General features: G+C 38.2%; 1 protein-coding gene across 4 annotated transcripts in view; it reads right to left on the bottom strand.

Moving 5' to 3' along the window:
* Positions 1-20719, bottom strand: part of SEPTIN11 (septin 11) — an 89777-nt gene that overhangs the window by 33156 nt on the left and 35902 nt on the right. For all 4 annotated transcript variants that reach the window (XM_063458705.1, XM_063458703.1, XM_063458704.1 and 1 more), the window contains exons 2-4: positions 13881-14001; positions 8380-8575; positions 4749-4935 (exon numbers count right to left, since the gene is read on the bottom strand). In XM_063458705.1, coding sequence (XP_063314775.1) covers positions 4749-4935; positions 8380-8575; positions 13881-14001 — 504 coding nt within the window. The remainder of the gene's footprint in view (positions 1-4748; positions 4936-8379; positions 8576-13880; positions 14002-20719) is intronic.

Raw genomic sequence — 20719 nt, 5'->3', positions numbered from 1 at the left:
GGTGCAGGAATATGACGTAATTCCAGCAGCCGGCATCACTAACCTGCGCGTGTGAGGGAGCAGGAAGACTGAGCTACCGAGAGAAGATCAGGGAGAGGCCCCACACCAACTCCCAAAGGTAGGGAGCAATAAATAAAATGATGTGAGTCTGTGCAAGAATGTGTAAATGTGTGTGTATGTCAGTGTGTGTGTGTCTGTCAGAGAATGTGTGTCAGTGTTTGTCTGTCAGTGTGTGTGTCTGTCAGAGAGTGTGTGTGTGTTTGTGTCTTTCAGTGTCTGTGTGTCTGTCAGAGAGTGTGTGTCTGTCAGTGAGTATGTATGTGTGTGTGTCTGTCAGTGAGTGCGTGTCTGTCAGTGTGTGTGTGTCTGTCAGTGTGTGTTGGTCAATGTTGCGATGGCCGTGGCTGGACAGTGGAAGACCTGGAGGTGCACGGAGGCACGCAATGCCACGTCACATTCTGACGTGACGTCAACATGCTCGACCTTCACAGGTTTCAAGGAGTAGCAGGAGGATCCGTTTGGCACAGGACGGCGCCATTGTGCGTATACCAGAGGCTGGAGTCCGGAGTCACATACTGGCAGCAGCAATGTAAGTGGAGTCTGCTTGTTGGCTAATATTGTTTTTTTTTTTTAAAACAAGGGGATTTAGTATCGAGGGGGGTTCTGGGATTTAGCATTGAGGGGGGTGTTGGGATTTAGTACTAAGGGGGGACTGGGGTTAAATAGAGGGGGATGCTGTTTTTTTTTACACTGTACTTTTTTTTTTTTTTTTAAAAACTACTTTTTATGAAAATGTAAGGTTATGTTTTTTTTGCGGCCCACATAAACGTAAACCTTGTTTATGTGGCCCGAGCTAGCCTTTGGGCTTGACATGCTGGCTGTACATCATTGGTTCTCCAATGTGGTTCTATTTTCATCTTTCACAGCTAGGTTCTGGCCACTGAGCTGTCTCTCATTCCAAACTCTTTTTTTATTCTAGACGTCTAAATTGCGATTATAAAGTAACATAGTAGTAACATGTAGTAAATGCGATATATTTCAGCAGACTTGCCAGATTATTAACAAGTTGTGTGAAGTACTGTATACCTTATCTGTATTCTCCCGCCCTTCAATGAATTCATGTTATTGTTAAGAAGGACTCAGACCAAGGACTAAACAATAGATAAGTATGGTGCACATTAAATATCGCAATACATCTGGTACTGGTGTGATTTAAAATTAATTATAAACCACTTCTGGATACATGGCATTAACCATATTATTGTGAACCGAAATGATATTAGTATAGGTCTTCAAAACTAATATGTACTCACAGCAAATGGTAAATCAAACTTTATACAAGCTTCTCATGCAGTATTTTTTTCTGCCATCTCTGACCTTTGCTTTAACAGCCTGGTGTTTCCCACAACGTTCAGTTGATAATGACGCTCTCTCTATTGAGGTTTATGTTTGTTAGAAAATGAGGAAATACAGAAATTCCCTTAAAGCATGTATGACTCCCTCAAGCCTATAAGTATACTTCCGCTTGAAGGAGTTAAACGTACACATATTAATGAAACATTCTATCATATCATTATTAGAGTATTGTTCCTAATAAATATATGGGATAATGTCTAGGCTGGATGAATCCCAGGGACTAACAGGTTATATCATCTATCTGGTGGATAATATGTTGTTCCTTGGTGCTTTATTACAATTGTACTTACAACAAAATAACACTGTTACCATTTGCTTGGTATTTTGCCAAGAGTTATGCGGTAATACTATAGTGTACTGTGTAATGACATTCAATGATGAATAATTACCACAGAGAATCTAAACAGTTACCATAGCAACAGCCAGCACCTCCCCTAAGGAGTCTTTGATGCAATTTGTTTATAGGTTTCCTAAGTGTAGCACAGACTAATGTGTTTATGCAAGAACAAGGGACTTTAAAGATTATTTGGAAACAAAACTAGAATGAGGGTTTACAGAGTTCAATATCTAAACTATACATTATAGCAATATCCCAATATGTCGACCACAGGCTTGTGATGCCCACAACCGTTTTCCTTAAGGATTCAGTGAGCCACAGAGGCCTTTCTTCTAAAACATAAAGGACAACTGTCACCTCGATACTCATTTTTATTATTTTTTTTATTCTTTATTTTATCTGTGCAGGAAAATACAATAATGCCTGTAATGCCACAACAGCATATCCAAGCTGAACCATATATGTTTTAACACTCCTTATACTTCTGTTATACAAGAGGTATGGAGGGCTAATCAGTTAGCTAGTGAGAATGTAGAAGGAAACATTTGTCTATCTTCGTGTGACAGAAGATAGATGTGAAAAGGGTCTTAGATGCTGTGTGTGAATAAGGCAGCAGCTGGGGAGATGACCTCAATGCTCTCTATAGTTTGGACTTAGTGTCCCTGTTCACCCTATGCCCACAATCGGCAGAGCACTGTCCATGGTTGTGGTTCGATGCTTCAGGCTCTCAAGCATAGTGGGTAGGAGTTGACATTTCACATTTCATAGCACCCTCCAGGATTAACTCTCTCGATGTCACCAACTCTTTAGAAAACCTCTCCATTTGTTTCAGAGTGAGTCCTGAGATAGCCAGGTAAGTCCCATGGTGCCAGAAATGCTCGTCGCCAAGAGCACAAGCTTTGATGAGGGCCATAGCCTTGTGTCCACGGATTCGCTCACTCCTAGTGGCGGAATCATGAGCCTGCGGGATCTCCTTAGCGTGAAGAGCCCTCCGGGCAGGTGGATGGCAGGGGTGATGCGACTCCCTATGGGCCCCCAGCCCAGAAGAGGTGCGGCAGGCCGGCTCAATCACCTGTACCTCCGGCGTGTCTGATGCGGGAGGTCTGCTGTTTAGTCGGCTCCAGAACCTTTCACAGACCTTATCAAATCTCGCCCTCAAAGCATTTCTTCCAATCCCCGCTCTATGTGTTCGGCTGGTCTGACTGAGGCTCCAGCGCGGCGGCCATTATAGACTCACCACGTGGGCCATGGATCTTCAGGCTGGAAGACAGATATAGCTGGGAGGTAAGTTACCCCAGCAGGGGGTGGGGGGGGGGGATTACAGGGCTTCTGTAGTTTCACCTTCATGCTTGTGTGCCAGCAGAGGGTCGGCCGCCTCCTTTGCCTCCAGTCTTTCCTGTAGGCCGCAAGACTGTCTGGTGTGGTTTGCAGCTATTAGAGTGAGCGACACCCAAGTTTAGCACTCGGCTGAGTGTTCTCTCAGACATATAGTAGCTGTTCATGTAAGAAATTGGGTGAGTTTGCAGGCAAATCAGCAGTTTTTCAGGGTAATGCTGAGGAGCTCATGGTTTGTACGACCTACTCAGATGGCTGTCCGGCCCCATCCCCCACCTCGAAACTCATTTTTTAAACAAAATAATAATTTCATTTTCAAGGGGAACTGATTTTTTCAAATAAATATATATGTTAAATAATGAGAAAAACCCATCCCAACCTTTATTATATGACAAGATCCTTCAGCCACACCTTGGATGAGACAATGTTCGAAAACCGACAGTTAGTCTCTATGGTCTTCCCTGCTTCACTCCAGAAATAGAGAGGACCATAGAGATTAAGTGTCGGTTTTCAAACACTGTCTGACCCAAGGTATATGTATATGGCGGAAGGATCCTGTTATATAATAAAGGTTGGGACGAGTTTTTCTCATTTTCGTTAGATTTAAAAAAAAAAAAAAAAATTCTATTTCATTTCAAAACCATGTAAAAGGACTATTATATTATAAAATAGTTTTGAGGTTACGATTATCCTTTTACGTGGAGAAAGGATTTAAAGATGAGGGCGGGTGATTCCCAGAACGTAATAAAGCTGAAAGCAAATATTTTTTGAGAAATGACTGACTAATACATACGCACAACAAAATGAAGTGTTCCTCTTTCCAAATTGGCCTACATGCGTTAACTTCCACCTTCTAAACTGGATAATTAATCAAAAATAGGCAAAACTTACTATGCATTTTTGGAAGTAGGTTACACTGTTGCTGTGCAATGATGCTTTGTCAGTAACTTTTTACAAAAATCAAAGAATACAACGTACTTTCTAATACTGCCAATTAATTCTGGGCAAGATGCCCACATAATGGTAACTATGCTAGAGTTCTTCACTTAATTCATTGTAAAAAACATTTATTGTTACATGTGGTAACTTGGTACTTGGTAAAAGTTCAGAACTTTGCTTATTGGAAAAAAGAAGAAGCTGTAGGAGTTAGACAAACAGTAACAGGGACAGACAAGCCTCTTTTAGTGCTCTGCCAAATTAAAGCAGCTCAGTCACCATCTGCATTGAGGTCTACGGAGAATTCCACGAGTCCCTCCATATGAAGAGCTTTTTTAACCTACAGCCATCACTGATGATGTCTGGGGTAAATGACAAGCTTGACAGCTGTAGCCCAACATTGAATCAAGTATGTGAGGTTTGAATGGTTACTACATTACATGTAATAACAAACTTGATAACAAATTTTACCAGTCTTCAAAACACTTTTTTCGTCAGAGTCCTACACTAATTAATTACACTAGAAAAAACAAAAAACATTCCACACCCAATATTCTTGTTAAAGAAAGTTCTTCCCAAATGGATCTCTTGCCACACTAAGGTGTGGGGGGATTAGTAACAAATTATGGCACTGCTTTCATTTATTTCTCCTGTAGTAAGCACTAATGGAAAAGACATTAATACAAAGACAGAACGTGTTATTTTGGTAAGAGTCAGCAAGTACCTTACTGTCAAGCTTCTTCATGGTGACCAGGTCGAGAGATTTCAATGAGTGCCCAGTGGGTGCTATGAAATAAAGGCAGGCGTGAATCCTTGTATCATGATAATTGAACAGCGACCTCTTGATCTTGAGCTCTTCCTGCAGATAGGCTTCAAACTGGGCATCGATATATTCGACTATGGGCCTGTAGCTGAAATAAAGTAACAGCAGCCAGAATTAGATGTTGTGTCACAAAAGCTATAAGGGAGGACATTATCGTGATTAGTGCATTATTTCTCTAAGTCAGTGCATTTTTAAGCTCTTTGTTTCCCATTCTTGGCATATTATGGCTCGTGCATTTATTGTATCGTGTCTCAGTCTTGCTTTTTAAGTATTCAATTATTTTCATACCCTTCACAAAAATATGCTAAAAATGCTGAAGATGGGGTATGTCTACTAAATGTTTTGTTTTTATTTCTGTAGAGTGTCCATTTAAGAATAGGCTCAGGCAAATCTCTTAAAATATGTCCAATCTGATTAGTGTAATTACAAACAGTAAAAAGGGGGCATTAGAAAAAAAAAAACTTTGATTAGTAGTAATGCCTATAAGCTGCCATTTATTCCTCAATTAATGAATAATCACTGTATATATAGGGATAGAAAAAAACCAGGGTGCTCACTGTGCCTAGAGAAGTATAAGCTACACCTCACTGACAATGCCCAAAAAAGGCCGAAACATTAGTCCGGAGTTGCTGTATCTCTCATGTTGAGAGGATTTGATGGTATTTCGGTTGTGGTATCTCTTTACGGGTAAATTCAGTCTGATATACAAATGGTATAGATTCTCTTTGTAATGTCACGAGTGAGCAAACGTTTTTTAGACCTGAGCGGGGACTAACCAAAAGGCAAGCTACTGAGTTTCTCTAAGCTTTTGTCTGTTCTTTGAGTTTTCATTTTCTCTGTTTTTGTTCATTGAATAGCTATACCCTTAGTGAACAGAGTAAGAGCAAGAAAAGCACAATTAATTTCCTGCCAAGTCATTAGAATAACTGGTACAATCTCCTTTCACTTTAAAGTAAAGGCAGGCTTTGTGAAAACCCCTTCAGCTAAATTTAACTAGTAGAACAAAATTGACATGTAGGATAGCTGTGAAATATTTGCCTTTTCCTGTCCAGACTTCCTTATGGGCCCTTTATTTCAGCAGGCGTAGTCCCAGGGGAACGTACCATGAAAGCACACTTTATGATTGATGTGGAGCTCCGCTATCATTTTGCCCATACATGGAAACATCTCTGGGATAATGGGTCACCAAAGGCTAGAGCTTCTTTAATGCGTAAAGATATTCCAATATCAACGCAGAATTCCTGATTGGTTGTGTCAGCTTGATATCGGAATGTGGATTCACCACACACTCACACACTATATAAACAAATGAGCTATCCGCCTAAGGGAACTTTCACACAGATTCTTGGAAGAAAAACAGTATTTAACCCATTTGATGACATGGCATAATTCGATTTCCTTGCTTCTCTGTATATCCTCTATTTTACAGCTTTAAAAGCCTTGCATGGGAAATGTATCAAATATTCCTTGCTTCTGTCACATTAGGTCTTGTGAAGTTTAGCCCTTAGGAGTCTCTCTGTGCTATATAATAGATGTTATATAAAACATATGCAACATGTACTCTATATGGCTCTGCTATGTTAAGTGTAACACTAAAACATACACAAAAACAGTAAATAATGAAAAAAAAGAAGGATACTCATGGAATTCCTGCTTTGCAGGTGCAGTAGTAAGTTTGCCCACACCATGTACTGACTCAGGCAATCACAATGCTCACTTAACTTTATATAGTAATGCTTCAACATTCTGCTAATCTACATATTGCACATGACATGTGTAGGATCCAGGGATGCCTCTTTCAGAAGCACCATGTATAATACATCTCATTGTATTGGTTACAGTGTTAATAGACTATAGACTCCATACCCCAGATCACACCTAGGGTAATGCAAGGCCCTACTGCTTGCCATATTGCAACTTCTGTAGTTACACTTCAGAATTATATTCAGTCATTCAGGACAATGACTAGCTAAGCCAATCTGCAAACTCTCACAGCTGATCAATGCTGAGCCTTTGCTGCCCTAGGGAGCATTGGTTTGTGTCAAATTCCTCAAAAACATAGCAATATCCTGACAGCGCCATAACCACTAGAATGGACTGTAGTAGTTGTGGTCATTAGAGCGCCTGTTTACAGTTGCACAGGATGTTTAGAAGAGATAATATTTAATTTAGATTAGTTTATTTTGTTGATTGTTTTAAATGTGTAATGAAATATTTGACTTTCTTTTCAGCATTTGCCAAAGCAAAATGTCATGCAAGAAGTCAACTGCATAATTTCTAACCTGTCGTTTTTTAAATATTCTGTTCATATTATACTACATGTATAAATCGATTCATAACAATAAAAAAAGATTGAAACTAGAGTGCCTGTTTATGCAGTGGATATTACAAGGTTTCATTTGTCAGACATGGGGTACCATGTCTGTCAAGCCCTGCCTGCTTTGACTAGACCCTGACTTAGATTTGTAGAATGTGAGCTGTATCTGGTCCAACTCTTTGCAAGAGATGTTCAGCTTATGGTCAGTGGTCAATAGGGAAGCTTGAAGACAAAATATATGTCTGTATAGAGTTTGCGGATTAGATGCAACCTTCATATTGTTAACAGCAATAGAGAACACATTTTATTTTTTTTATTCTATTTTTAGTAGAGTTCACGACCTGTAAAAAAGAACTATTCAGAACTTATTATTGTATGTGCATGTACATCTAAGTTAATATAAAAACTCTTTTACAACACCATGCTCTCATGATGCCATACCTTTAAGTAGCCATTAATAAGTAGAAACAGCATGATCAACCTGACTCCCTAAACATCTGTCTTTAGACAAGTGCTATTGCAAATGGACTAATGACTGAGAGCTTTCATATGAACTTTTAAGTTACAAGTCATTCAAGATAAGCCTTTGGAAAATAGGCAGTGTGCCTTTAAATTATGATCGTTTGCAGCAGCCAAAAACAGACATATTGCTTTTTTTTTTTTAATACGAAACACAAGCTCAGCTAATTTCCCCCCAGATATAAGTATCCGTCTGTTACAAAGACCAGATATATATTTATCAGTCCCATCATCTTTATTTTTATTCCAACAACAACTGAGGACCATCTGTGGCTGATCCAAATTTGAGTTCTACCTAGATCTATATATCCGGAGCTCCTGTTTCCATGTACGTTTTGGCAGTGTATTTGGCACTATGAGCCTCTTTTAGTGACAATGGATTGTCCGTATCTCGTTTTCAATCACTCCTTCTGCTCTCACTGCACGCCTGTTTACTTTCAGAAACATTCTCTCTCATAAGGAGCATTACTCTTTTCCCATGGTTTAACTTTTCCAGCCATCTCACACCCCTATGTCTGATCATGTACCATACCAGAACAGGCATCACATGTGCGACAAAAGAATTTGGAAGACCTAAGAGAAACAATACTTGATTTGTTTTTGTCTGCATGCACATATAACAAGCACATTTCCTGCAAACTGTATTGTATGTATTGCATTGATTATTAAATGCCAGACCAATTTCTTGGACTGTACCTGTCATCTTTATTGATCTGATCACCAAAGCCCACAGTGTCGACTATGGTTAACTTGAGGCGCACATTGCTCTCCTGAAGCTCGTAACTTCTAGCTTTTAACCGGACACCTGGCTCGCTGTGAGACACTGGTTCACTTTCAAATTTTGTGTTGAATATCGTGTCCATTAGTGTTGATTTTCCGATGCCTGTTTCACCTGGAAAAACAAACAGAAAATGCTGAAGAATAGTCTGTCATTACAAAGATTACCTATAGTGATCACTTTCAGTTGGAGCTTCAAGCAAGATGTATAGACCTGAAAACACAATGTTGGCTGATTTACTAAGTGTATACAAGGGAAGGGGTTAAAGTTAATTAACTGTTTAATTAGAATAACACTACTCGGATTGCTTAGCTGCAGCAAGGAGTTCTGTGTGTTTCTTTTAAAATGTATAGGGGAAAAATTCTTCTGTCTTTTCTGGGATGTTCACCATTTTATTCTTCATTTCTTATGCTGTTGTTGTATATATTATGTCAACTCCAAAATGACATTTGCCTGGAAAGAATCACATATATAAAATATGTTCATGGGTGGGTTCTCTTGCCTCTGCACTGCCGTTTCCAAGCTTTGAAGAACCAAGTATTAAAGGATCACTATAGGGTCAGGAACACAAACATGTATTCTTAAACCTATAGTGTTAAAACCACCATCTAGCCCCGATGGGCCCCTAATGCCTCCATAAATATAGCAAAACCTTACTGTATTCAAGCCTGAAGCTGTACCTCTGCATGCTGTTTAACTCAGAAAAGCAAGCAATCTGCTGACATCATCAGAAGTGGTAGCCTGATCCAAGGAGGAAAGTTCAGTGTCTGCATGCAGAGGGAGGAGATACTGAATGTCTGGATGCATTTTAGGCAGCCATGGCCCAGGAAGGATCTCTGACAGCCATCTGAGGAGTGGCCAGTGAATTTATCACTAGGCTTTAATGTAAACACTGCATTTTCTCTGAAAAGACAGTGTTTACAGCAAAAAGTCTGAAGGTAATGATTCTACTCACCAGAACAAATTCAATAAGCTGTAGTTGTTCTGGTGACTATAGTGTCCCTTTAGAACAGATAACAGAGATTAAAATTTATCATGGAAATCCTTATTTACATATCTCTATATAAAAGTTTTTTTTCTCTCTACAATGCACTACTAGTGATCCTAGTAATGGGACTATAGACTAAAGGGTGCTTAGTGTCCTGCTCCATTAGCTGAATACCACTTGAACGCTGTAAGAAGATTAAGGTGCAGACATAAAGGTGAGAATTACCTAATAAGCTATGGCTTTAGGTAATTGAGATACATAGCTTAAAATGCAGTTCTTTTCTAACAGAGTTGTTTTTGGCATATATATATATATATATATATATATATATATATATACACACACACACACACACACACATATATATAAAATCTGATTACTAACCCTTTAGCTTCTCTTGTGCAATCATCTTCAAGATACTGCACTGCATGAGAGAAAAACACATCTAGCGACCATGAAATAGCTGTGTTGTGACCTTCATAATCTTGTTCCTGTACACAAATACTAGCAGATGGAACATGTAATAGTTTTTTTTATATATATATAGCCAAGGCCGCCATTAGGGGCTGACAACCATGGCGGTGTATGTCAGTATGTATGTATGTATGTCTGTATGTATTTGTATGCCAGTATGTATGTCTGTATCTGTATGTCAGTATGTATCTTTGTGTGTGTCAGTATGTATGTATGTCAGTATGTATGTGTATGTCAGTATATCTGTCTGACTGTCAGTGTGTATATCTGTCTGTCTGTCTGTGTGTGTGTCAGTATGTATGTGTGTGTGTGTCAGTATGTGTGTATCTTTGTGTGTGTGTATCTGTGTCGTTTTGTATCAGTGCATGTGCTTGTGTCTGTGTGTGTATTCCTGTGGGAGGGATTAGGAGGTGGGCCCCCGGGGGGGCCCTGACCTTGATCTGTGTTAGGGGCCCGAAAATTTCTGATGGCGGCCCTGTGCATAGCTGCCCTATCATATATCATTTAATCTTCTCTGTTCTCTCTCATTCTCTCTCTCTCTCTATGTATATATACCCCTTGGACACTTCACATTCTTTATAGGGGCTATTTTCATACCTCCCTACATTTCCAATCGACAAAGAAGGCCACTTTTAGGGGTGGGAGTAGGAGTTTGGCCAGAGGCACAACTGTTCTGACAAATATTTGGTGACTTACAAATAACAATTAAATGTCATATGATAACTAAAAATTAATTTGGAACAAGAACAATGTGTCTTACGTACACAGGCTGATTTCTAAACATATTACAGTGAGCATTATTGCTATCACACCAATTAAAAGGAGCTCCTAGAAAAGAGGGAGGTTAGGACAGAAAAGATAGACAGGGAGATTTGGGCTCAAAATAGGGACATTTGGGATGAGTGTATTTCTCAAATGGAACTGTTTAAGAAGTATACATTCCATGTGTAATAGGCCTTTGTGAGACTGGAAACCTGTTAATACTAAAAATGTGTAAATCTAATTACTAACCCTTTATCTTCTCTTGTGCAATCATCTTCAAGATACTGCACTGCATGAGAGAAAAACACATCTAGCGACCATGAAATAGCTGTGTTGTGACCTTCATAATCTAGTTCCTGTACACAAGTACTAGCAGATGGAACATATAATAGTTTTTTCCCCCAGCCAGATGTGAGCTTTAAACGAAATAACCATGTTTGCAAGTAATTATAAAAATATTAAGCAAAACTTATAAACAGAGCAAGTTCCTGCCATTTCTACATTGGCTCACTGTCCTAAAATGAGTGCTAAAAATGCGTTGCATGTGCTTACTTAGAAACACACTAGTCAGCCATCTTGTTTGTAGCTAAAACTAGGTGATTTCTGCACACAAGCTCAGATTCACCGAACATGTATGTTTTACTTATCTTTTAAGCAATCATAAAATCCTCCCTGAATTGATAACATGTGCTCCTAAGACAAAAATATCATAGGGGTTTAATTACTAAATGGTGGATTGCAGTGAATTGAAAATTAAATTGCAAATTTTAGTCTAAAGAAAGACAAATTATAGCTGTGAGGGAGTATATTTTTTTTTAAATAATCTATTTAGTCTTAAATGTTGATATTTAGTTTTTAATTCACTACTAATTCATCTGACATGTACTGAATACAAACCTCCAGTCTCATAGAAACATAAACTAAAGATGTATTCACCAACAACAACAAAAAAGAAATTCTGCAATCTTCAATCTCAAAAAACAAACAAAAATAAAACAAACAAAAAAGTGGTTTCTGTTCCATCACCCCAATCATTAATTTCCTACACTTAAAAGGAGGGTAATCATTTGTGAATGGGAATGGTCATTAGTTACCATAGTTTCCCCTGCAGAGAGAAATGCATTGGATGACTGGCAATTAAAGAAATACTCAACACATAAGGCACTTTAACTTGCTGAAGTGCCTTACGTGTGAAGAGTGTGTCCACTTTTTCAAATTGCAGTAGAAATCGGTACTTTTATAAATTAATTTTGTAACACCCCCTCATTGTCAGTCACACAACAGGTCATGTTACTTCCTGGTTGATTAGGTCAGTAGAGCTAAACTCAGGAGGCAGCAATTGCTCAAAGCACCTGCTTTGCAAAGACCTATCATTGAGCTGCATTAGAATGTCTGTGATTGGACAGTCACAGAAAGTCTGGGTGGGCTTAGAAGGGGATGGTTTGCAAAGGCTTCAGATAACAGATTTGCAGCTTTTACAAGTTGTTTTTAGATATACCCTAGTGGAAAAAATATAATTAAAAGAAACTAGTGATTTTTTTTTTGTTACTAATATTTATTATTGAGCCTGAGACCTCAGGGGTGAACCTGTTGCACCAACAGGAATTTGTAAATATTAATAATTAAATATTAATGCAGATTTTGCTAGGATGACAGGGACCTCTTTAATTCACAGACAGCGTAGGCATCTAAAGCAGTGCCAGTAGATAGAGAGGCGTCTGCTAGGTATAAGATTTGAGCCATTAGGCCTGTAGAGTTTAGTAATTTGTCTTGGGCTAATTTAAGCCCTTTCTCAATGCCCTTTCGGGGGTCTCTGCCTGCACGTGTCATAATGGTGACCACAGTAAGGTCAAACTTGGGTGTGAACGCCACTTTATCCAGAAAGATCGAACATGGACATTTGTTTCTAAATCAGGTTCTAATCTTGTTATCTAGTGGGTGGTGTAACCAACGATGCAAGAATTTAGCAACATGGGCCCATGGATACCACTTTGTCGAGTTTGGGTGTCTAATAATGCGTGGATCAAACATGGCGTTGCCTGACGAATCTAACATTATCGAATTTTCTTGGACATGTAACGAGCAAAGCAAAGGATTCTTAAATTTGGACTTACTGTCCGGCCCAATTCAATCATTATTAACTGAACCTTCTGCTTGCCAGTCATCCACCCCAAATATGTCAGGTGGGCAACTGTGGTCCTCCTCCACTGAGGACAGTCTGGATGCCCCTTGAACCTCAGAGGCAGAGCATTAATCATAGTCTGTAGGTTATCAATAGATGGCATGAAGTCAGGACAAGGTTAAAGGGACACTATAGTCACCAGAACAACTACAGTTTAATGTAGTTGTTCTGGTGAGTATAATCATTGCTTTCAGGTATTTTCATGTAAACACTGCCTTGTTTACATTCCCCCCTAGGGACACTTCCAAGTGGCCACTCCTCAGATGGCCACTGGAGGTGTTTCCTGGCTCGGTGTTGCACAGTAGAAATGAGGTGAGTTTTTCATGCTTTTAAGGGTGGTAAGGGGGGGGGGAGGGAGGGGGCAAGCCACCTTAATGGTAGGTTTTGTTTGTGTTCCTGACCCTATAGTGTTCCTTGGCAGTTAACTGGCAGTAAAAAAAATAACTATAAAAAAATAATCTAAACAGTAACTTTAAGTGTTAGAATAAGGGGGGTTCACTCCTAATTATACCAGGTAGTGTGGAAAATTAAATCATACTCTGATCTGACTCAGGATGTGTACAGCAAAGAAAGATGAACTGAGCTCAGTGACACTGTCTTTCATTGACATCTCTTTGTTTTGACTATTTGTTTCTGTTTATTTCTGCTACTATACAGAGGTGCAGTAAATGCAATTTTGAGCCTCCTTTTATGTCATATAATTAAAATCTCCAACTATGCTATTCTGGCCTAAATATTGTAGTTTGGTTTTCAACTTAGCGCATGTTAATTATGTTAATAAAACCAAAAACTAATTTAAAGTGACTGCATTGAGAAAAAGAGGAAGTACAAATGACACACTATAGGCCTTTTCTTTTCTTGGAATGCAACTAACAGATCTTTGAAAAGGTTTGTAAAATGTGAATGTCGCTAAAAAAAAACCTCTAAAGTGACTTCAGCCACCATTGCTCTTTTCTTGCAATTTTCACAAGAGGATGTTGCAATCAAAGAGAAGGAATAATGCAATTACTCACCAACACACAGTATATTGAAACAGAAGCCTTGGGAGGTGGATTTGTTTACCAGTTGATCAGGAAGGCTGTCAAATCCCACATGACCAGATAGGGCGAGTGAACGGAGGTCATCACTGGGTGACTGGAAGAAAAAAAAATGGAGAGCGTCTTTAAATTCAATGGAAAAAAAGGAATATGTGTAGAACAAGCATAACATCTGTGTTCTTCCTATAACCAAGTGGATTCTTCTTCTTAAAGGAATGAAAATGAAGTTGTCCCTGGCATTGGCTCACCTTTAGGGATTAAATCATTCTCAAACAGTTTAACTCCACAGTATGTGTTCCAGTGGCGGATCTCTCGGTCCCTCTGTCCTTCTGCTTGCTCAAATTCTGGGCAACATTGGCAGGGGAAGCTCTGATTGGCTGAGGACATACCTTTTTCAAGCCAGATTAGGAATGGAGAGCCAACTGATTGGCTGAGAGCGTGAGCAAATCACTCTCAGCCAATCAGCCCACCAATTATCAGAATTTGATTAAGCGGAAGGATAGTTGGGCAGAGAGATCCCGTAGCGGAAAACAGACTTTGGGGTTAAATAATAGAGAACAGTTTAACACCCAAAGGTTGGAAAGGCACTCCCTATTGCCATAATAACTTCATTTTAATTAAGTTGATATAGTGCCCACACTGTTCCTTTAAACAAATATCATTTAAAAAAAAAAATCTCCTTCTCCATAATTGCATATGCTACAGACCTGCAATTTGTTGTGTCAACATATATTGTGACCTAGATTCAGATTCGTCCAAGGGAAAAAAATTGGTCACACAGTTTGATGTCCATATTGCATTGTTCGGAATTACTTAAATGCTGTTTTCTAATCTTTATCAAACCATTTGTTAGAGCAACATAAAATGTGTCATATACTTTCACAGTTAAGTCCTCTCTGTACACCATTGTTATTCAAAGCAAGTCGATATCAAATTTAACATGATTGCTACACACCAATTACCACTAAAACTATATACATTTGTATTTATTTCACTATCCAACTATATTACAACGTATTAAATATATGATTACTCGAACGTAAATGTTTAATGTGTGTTTTGCCATCTGCAATATAGAGCAAATATATCATGCCTGTCTGATCCAGTTTAATCCAGGCACAGACAGGGCATATATTGCAAATTAAGAAGGAAAAATGAACCTTTTTGTATTCTCCCATTCCCCATGTACTTCCTCTCTATGCAGAATACCTGCCAGGTGCAAAGGATAGGGTAATAACAATGTATAACAGGGAGCTAATTTGAGACACCCAGCTGCAGCACAGAGAGGTGTTTATTTCTACATTTTCATGTTTTATTTTTCACACCTCCCGAATATAGATTTGTTAAATATAGGGATCAGTAAACGTAATCATTTGTTTCCATTTCAACATGCAGAGCCTCTTCCAGATATGGCAATAAAGGAAATGCTGAAGTCTGATATGGTTTTTATTCATCCTTTCCTTTCATAAACAGAGATAAAGGAAACACTTGAACATTATTCTAATGGAAGCACATAGTCCTGCTGCCAGAGGGTCATTTAATACTGAGCTCAATGATGCAGGCCTGAGATATACAGGAATATGCAAATGTGCGCAGTTATCCCTGCCAAAACAGTCAGGATATGAAACATTCCAGTACATCACACGCACCGGAGTGAAGGTGTTAATTGATATAAAGGACTTATGGAAAAATAATAATTTAAGGGACACCACCAGCAGTTTAATATTAAATTTAGACTTTTAACTATGAAACACAATCAATACATGAGTGATTCTTCATCCAAAAATAATATAGCAGATTGGAAAGAAATATACATAGTAAAAAGAAAATAGGACAGAAAAATTGTATATTGTGTATAGGAATGTATAGTGTCAACCAAAAACCATAATAAACACAAACCACTGTCACCTGTATTGGGATCAACCGATACATTTAGATTTTTATTTATAATGCTTTTATCCAGAGAGCTTTACAAATCAAACAAAAATAACACAGGTGGTTTTACAGACAGAATAATATAGATTTAGACATGCTAATACAAAAAGACTAGAGAACCTTGCCTATGTGTTTTAACCTGTGCAAGGCAGCCAGTGAGCTAACAATCTATAGGAATTATGTGCAATGAGATTAAAGAACTTCAGAAAATAAAATCCACTTCTTAAAATAAGCAGTAAACGAACACTTCATTTAAAAAAAAAAAATATATATATATATATATATATATATATATATACATATATATATTTATTTATTTATTAATTTATAACCATTTAGTATATTTCTCCTCCAAAAAACATGCATAGATGTATTATTATTATTTTTTGCAATAGCTGCATATGTAGTGTCTGCAGATATGTGTCTGGCTGGTTAGAGGCTTCGCGTTTTCATTCATGCAATTCTCAATAATTTGTAAGAAGTGTTAGCAAGGTGCATGCTAGCACACCTGTGTAGGAGCGGAATGCAGCTGTGCACTTGCCAAGCATACCTCTCCCCTCTCAGGAGCGGAAGAACCCTTATCTGGGTATGTAATCGACAGTCAGGGAGGTGTTACAGCACCAGTGTTAATTTTCTCAACAAAAAACTTTTTTATCATAGTTTTCATCAAAACCATGATTTTAGTGACGAAACCTACACTATACGTAAATAAATAAGGGATTATGACGAAAACTATAAGGAAAATGAATGACATTTTAGTCAAAAGAGTATGGCTAAAACGAAATCAAAATTTGCTGTCAAAATGAACACTGTTATATTGTCTATGGGAGTTACATAAAAACGTTTAACATTTTCAATTGTGTTCAGTTAATTGAAACTACGCCTTTAAATAAGACTATTGTCAAACAAGGGATGCATGTTCCTTTTAACAGAGAACGGGTGAATTTGCTATATTCAGATTCACGTACTCTGTGAAATGGAATTTTACAGCCAATACAGTTTTTCTTCTAAATATGCGTTGCACCTCTACATGAAAAAAAGAATGTTATGTTATATGTGATTGATACTTGTTATAATTAACACAGAACTGTTAAAGTGTTAAAACCGTTTTCTAATTATTAATATTTTATAGTTGCACTTTTGCTTGAAGGAATGAAGCATGCAACTTGTTATAATCAATGCCTATCTAATTACTGGTCTTTTGTGAAACAGCACAGCTATACTTAATGTTAAGATAAATAATAAAGTTACAACACAACAGTTTAATATGTGTCTGTATTGCCTATGCAAACCATAATACCACGAATAATAACAGGTGAATCGATGTTTATGAATGAGTTTACATATTCTAGAGAAATGCTTGATTAATGCATTACACTTAAACTAAACCCATTCGATTTTAATCAAATACTTCTGTAGATTTAGTCCACTAAAACAATTCAGTTGACTAAAACATGACTACAACTAAACTGCATTTTTGTCAAAAATTATGACAAAAACTAAATCAACATTTGCTGACATAATTAATATTTTACAGCACTAATTTATACATTGCCAATTTAAAATTTAGACTGACACGTTTACAAATTACAAAACAAACACACTGTACCCATAAAGACTTGTGTTCATCAAATTACAAAAAAAGGCACAGTCTACACACAAAGACTTGTGTCCAAGTTCAGCCTCATAGATTATAATGAGTATACAGAAAGCAATGCAGAAAACATAAAACAAACAAGTCTGATTGATACAGAGTGGAACATTTGAAGTGATCTGTGTTCAATTCAGTCGGCGGTGAGGAGAGCTGGCAGGGAAGAGAAGCGGGTCCAATCAGAAAACAGGTTGTGTAGTAAATAACTTGGGCACCAGCCTAGTGTAAAATGTGAAGAGTTCCATCTATGGGGGATAGGTAGAATGCAACGTTGGTTACAAAGGCAGACAGCGTGGAGAGAGAGGGATATGGACATATATGTTGGAATGAGAGAGAACAGTAAGAGACATATAGAGCAAAAGAGGTGTGCCAGGTTGGATGTGGACAGAGGTTATTACAAAGGAAGGAATAAAGAAGAGATGTTGAGTTGGTGCGGGTATAGCAGCAGATGAATGAGTAGAGGCAGTCAGGGACAAGGTTATAGATGGCTTTGCTCACAAGGATAATACATTTGAAAACAGATCTCTAGTATAGTGGAAGCCAATGGAGTTTGGTCAGAAGGGGTCAGGCATGAGTGGAACAGGGCATGTTCAGGAGTGAATAGAAAGCAGCAATTTAGATGTGTTGGAAGTGAACGATGGAGTGTTATGGAAGGACAGCTAGAGTTGACTTGCAGTAATCATGACGGGTAAAGAATATGGAGGAAATAAGACGTTTTGTAAAGATAAGATTATGACCCATGGGTGCACTATATAAAAGAGGGGTTGAAAGACCAGCCGTAGTAGTAAACAAAGGTTCTACAAGCATACAACTGTACTTTGTAGGTTTGTAGGATAAAAGTGATGGTTGGGCAGCCAAAGGACTTGTTGATACTGAAGTGACCTTATAAGTATGTGTGTGTCTAGATAATATGCACATGGCCCACTAAAGAATGGTCATTATTCACATTCAAGAAAAGACTGTTATGTTGACACACCCTGGTCTCTGCTTCATTTGGGCTGAAATGGTCATTGAAGACTTCGGTTGAAGCTCTAACCCAGGCTTCCCCAAACTCCGGCCCTCCAGATGTTGCTGAACTACAACTCCCATGATTCTCAACCTATCTATTTCATTCATAGAATCATGGGAGTTGTAGTTCAGCAACATCTGGAGGGCCAGCGTTTGAGGAAGCACACTCTAACCTCAAACCTATGTCCAAGTTAAAAGACCACTTGAGGCACTCTGACACTCTGACACCTTCCTCTTAATGACGTGGTTTGGGTGCAGTGGTCCTGTCATTTTAACCCTGCAATGTAAAACACAGCAGTTTCATAGAAAGTGTAAAAATAAACCTCTAGTGGCTGTCTTCCTGATGGCCACGAGAAGTGCTTCCTACTCCAGAACTGAGAGAAACTCAGTGCTGGAATTAAATGCTGCTGATGGCATTTGATTGAAAGAGTGCTGCTTTTGGTCGAGCATGCTTTGTTCCAATTCCGCAACGGATTAGAGGAGATTGCGAGTGATGTTTTGGCTGCTGACATCACTGGAGGAGAAGCTAGATGTTGTGACAGAGGAGTCCTGACCCAAAAAATGAGGTAAGCAATCTTTATTTTACTTACTTTTAGTGAGCAAATCATTGTGGATAGTGATCACTTCATTATAAGGGAACATATAGTCGCAAAATAACAATTGGTGGTTTTATTCGGAACTATAGATTCACTTTAAGTTAGTATGCTCTGACCAAAACCTAACTGAAGTGGTTTTCTACTGAGCTGAGCTTGTCATGGCAGCTACTTTAAATTAGCTGGATCCTACATAATGGGTTTTTCTTACTGAGTAATCCAGCCAATTCCAGATGGATTACAGTTAAACTAAATTAAGGTGATAATTTTAAGCTCATTATCCAACAATTATAAATCTCTTCACTAATCAGTACATATTACTACATATTATGTGTGTGTTCTAGTAGAATCACCTTCATATCATCATCTTGTCCCAAATAAAAAAATAAATCATCTTGCCATTTTTGTAATGTATTTTTATTGGATTATTTTGTATTTTTTGGTAAGGGGAAATATATTAAGTATGCAACTAAACTTTTTTTTGCTTTGTCAAGCTGTACATAGCGTTTTTAAGAGTGACTCTTGTCCACTTTGTATGTCATATTTACTTGATGTTTTGAGAAACTTTGCCCTGAAGCTATTCCAAAAATTGAAGCGTGCGTAATTTCCTTTTGCTTTCTGGATTCATGATAATCTCAAGGGAATGGAGAAATCATCTCGATACTAGGAAGCTTGTACCAACGTTCAGAGTATCACGGAAGCATCTCACAGGAAGCAATCAATGTAATTACTGCTGACGTAGAAAAAGTTGGATTCTTCAGGGACGTTTTGTGATATGTGTATGGCTATCTACACACTTGCACGCGTGCTTCCAATTAATTACAGATTTTGCTTTGCCATCTGTAATGAAGCCAGTGAAGGGACTGTATATAACACATATTATTCCTAGTCAAGGATATGGAACTAAGGATTTTACAATGGCCATTTTACTCTTCTGAGATGGGAGGAAGGGGAGGAGGGGGGTGCGTGAGAGATATGTCGTAATAATCTGTAAATGTTGTGACTGTTCACATAATAATATACATAATATGTTCTACCATATGAATGTGTGCATTGTGGTATAATCATATTAATTTAAAGGTGTATGCAAAAGTAATTTTATGCATCTAATAAATTAGAACCTGACCCTATAGTATAAAAAATACCTCATAGCACCACCTCTAAAATTTTACCTTAATTCCTGTCTACTGCTGCTGACTCTGCCCCTAATCTACTTACTTGGCTGACATCATCAGAAGTGATGTTCTGAGCCAATCACAATGCTTTCCCATAGGAAAGCATTGGATTGACTGAGCTTGTCAAGTAGGCAAATCAGGGGCAGAGCCAGCACAAGCCAAACCAAGCACTGGCCAATTAGCATCTCCTCATAGAGATGAATTGAATCAATGCATCTCTATGAGGAAAGTTCAGTGTCTGCATGAAAAGGCAAATGTTTTGATGCTTTGTCACAATGCAATCTTTCAGAGACAACGAGTTGTAGAAGTGATAACTACTTTAAAAAGGCCTTAGGTATTTATGGATACTTCAGTCATGTGTAGTTCAATCACTGGCTAAGGTCACAAAAGGGTTTGTTGCATTTTGATGGAAAGATGATAACAGTTCAATGAAATAGTTTCATGCAAATCTCT

Source organism: Pelobates fuscus, chromosome 6, assembly GCF_036172605.1.
Source record: "Pelobates fuscus isolate aPelFus1 chromosome 6, aPelFus1.pri, whole genome shotgun sequence".
Taxonomy (NCBI): Eukaryota; Metazoa; Chordata; class Amphibia; order Anura; family Pelobatidae; genus Pelobates; species Pelobates fuscus.
Note: the sequence above shows the minus strand (reverse complement) of the source record. Positions and strands in the feature narration are given on the sequence as shown.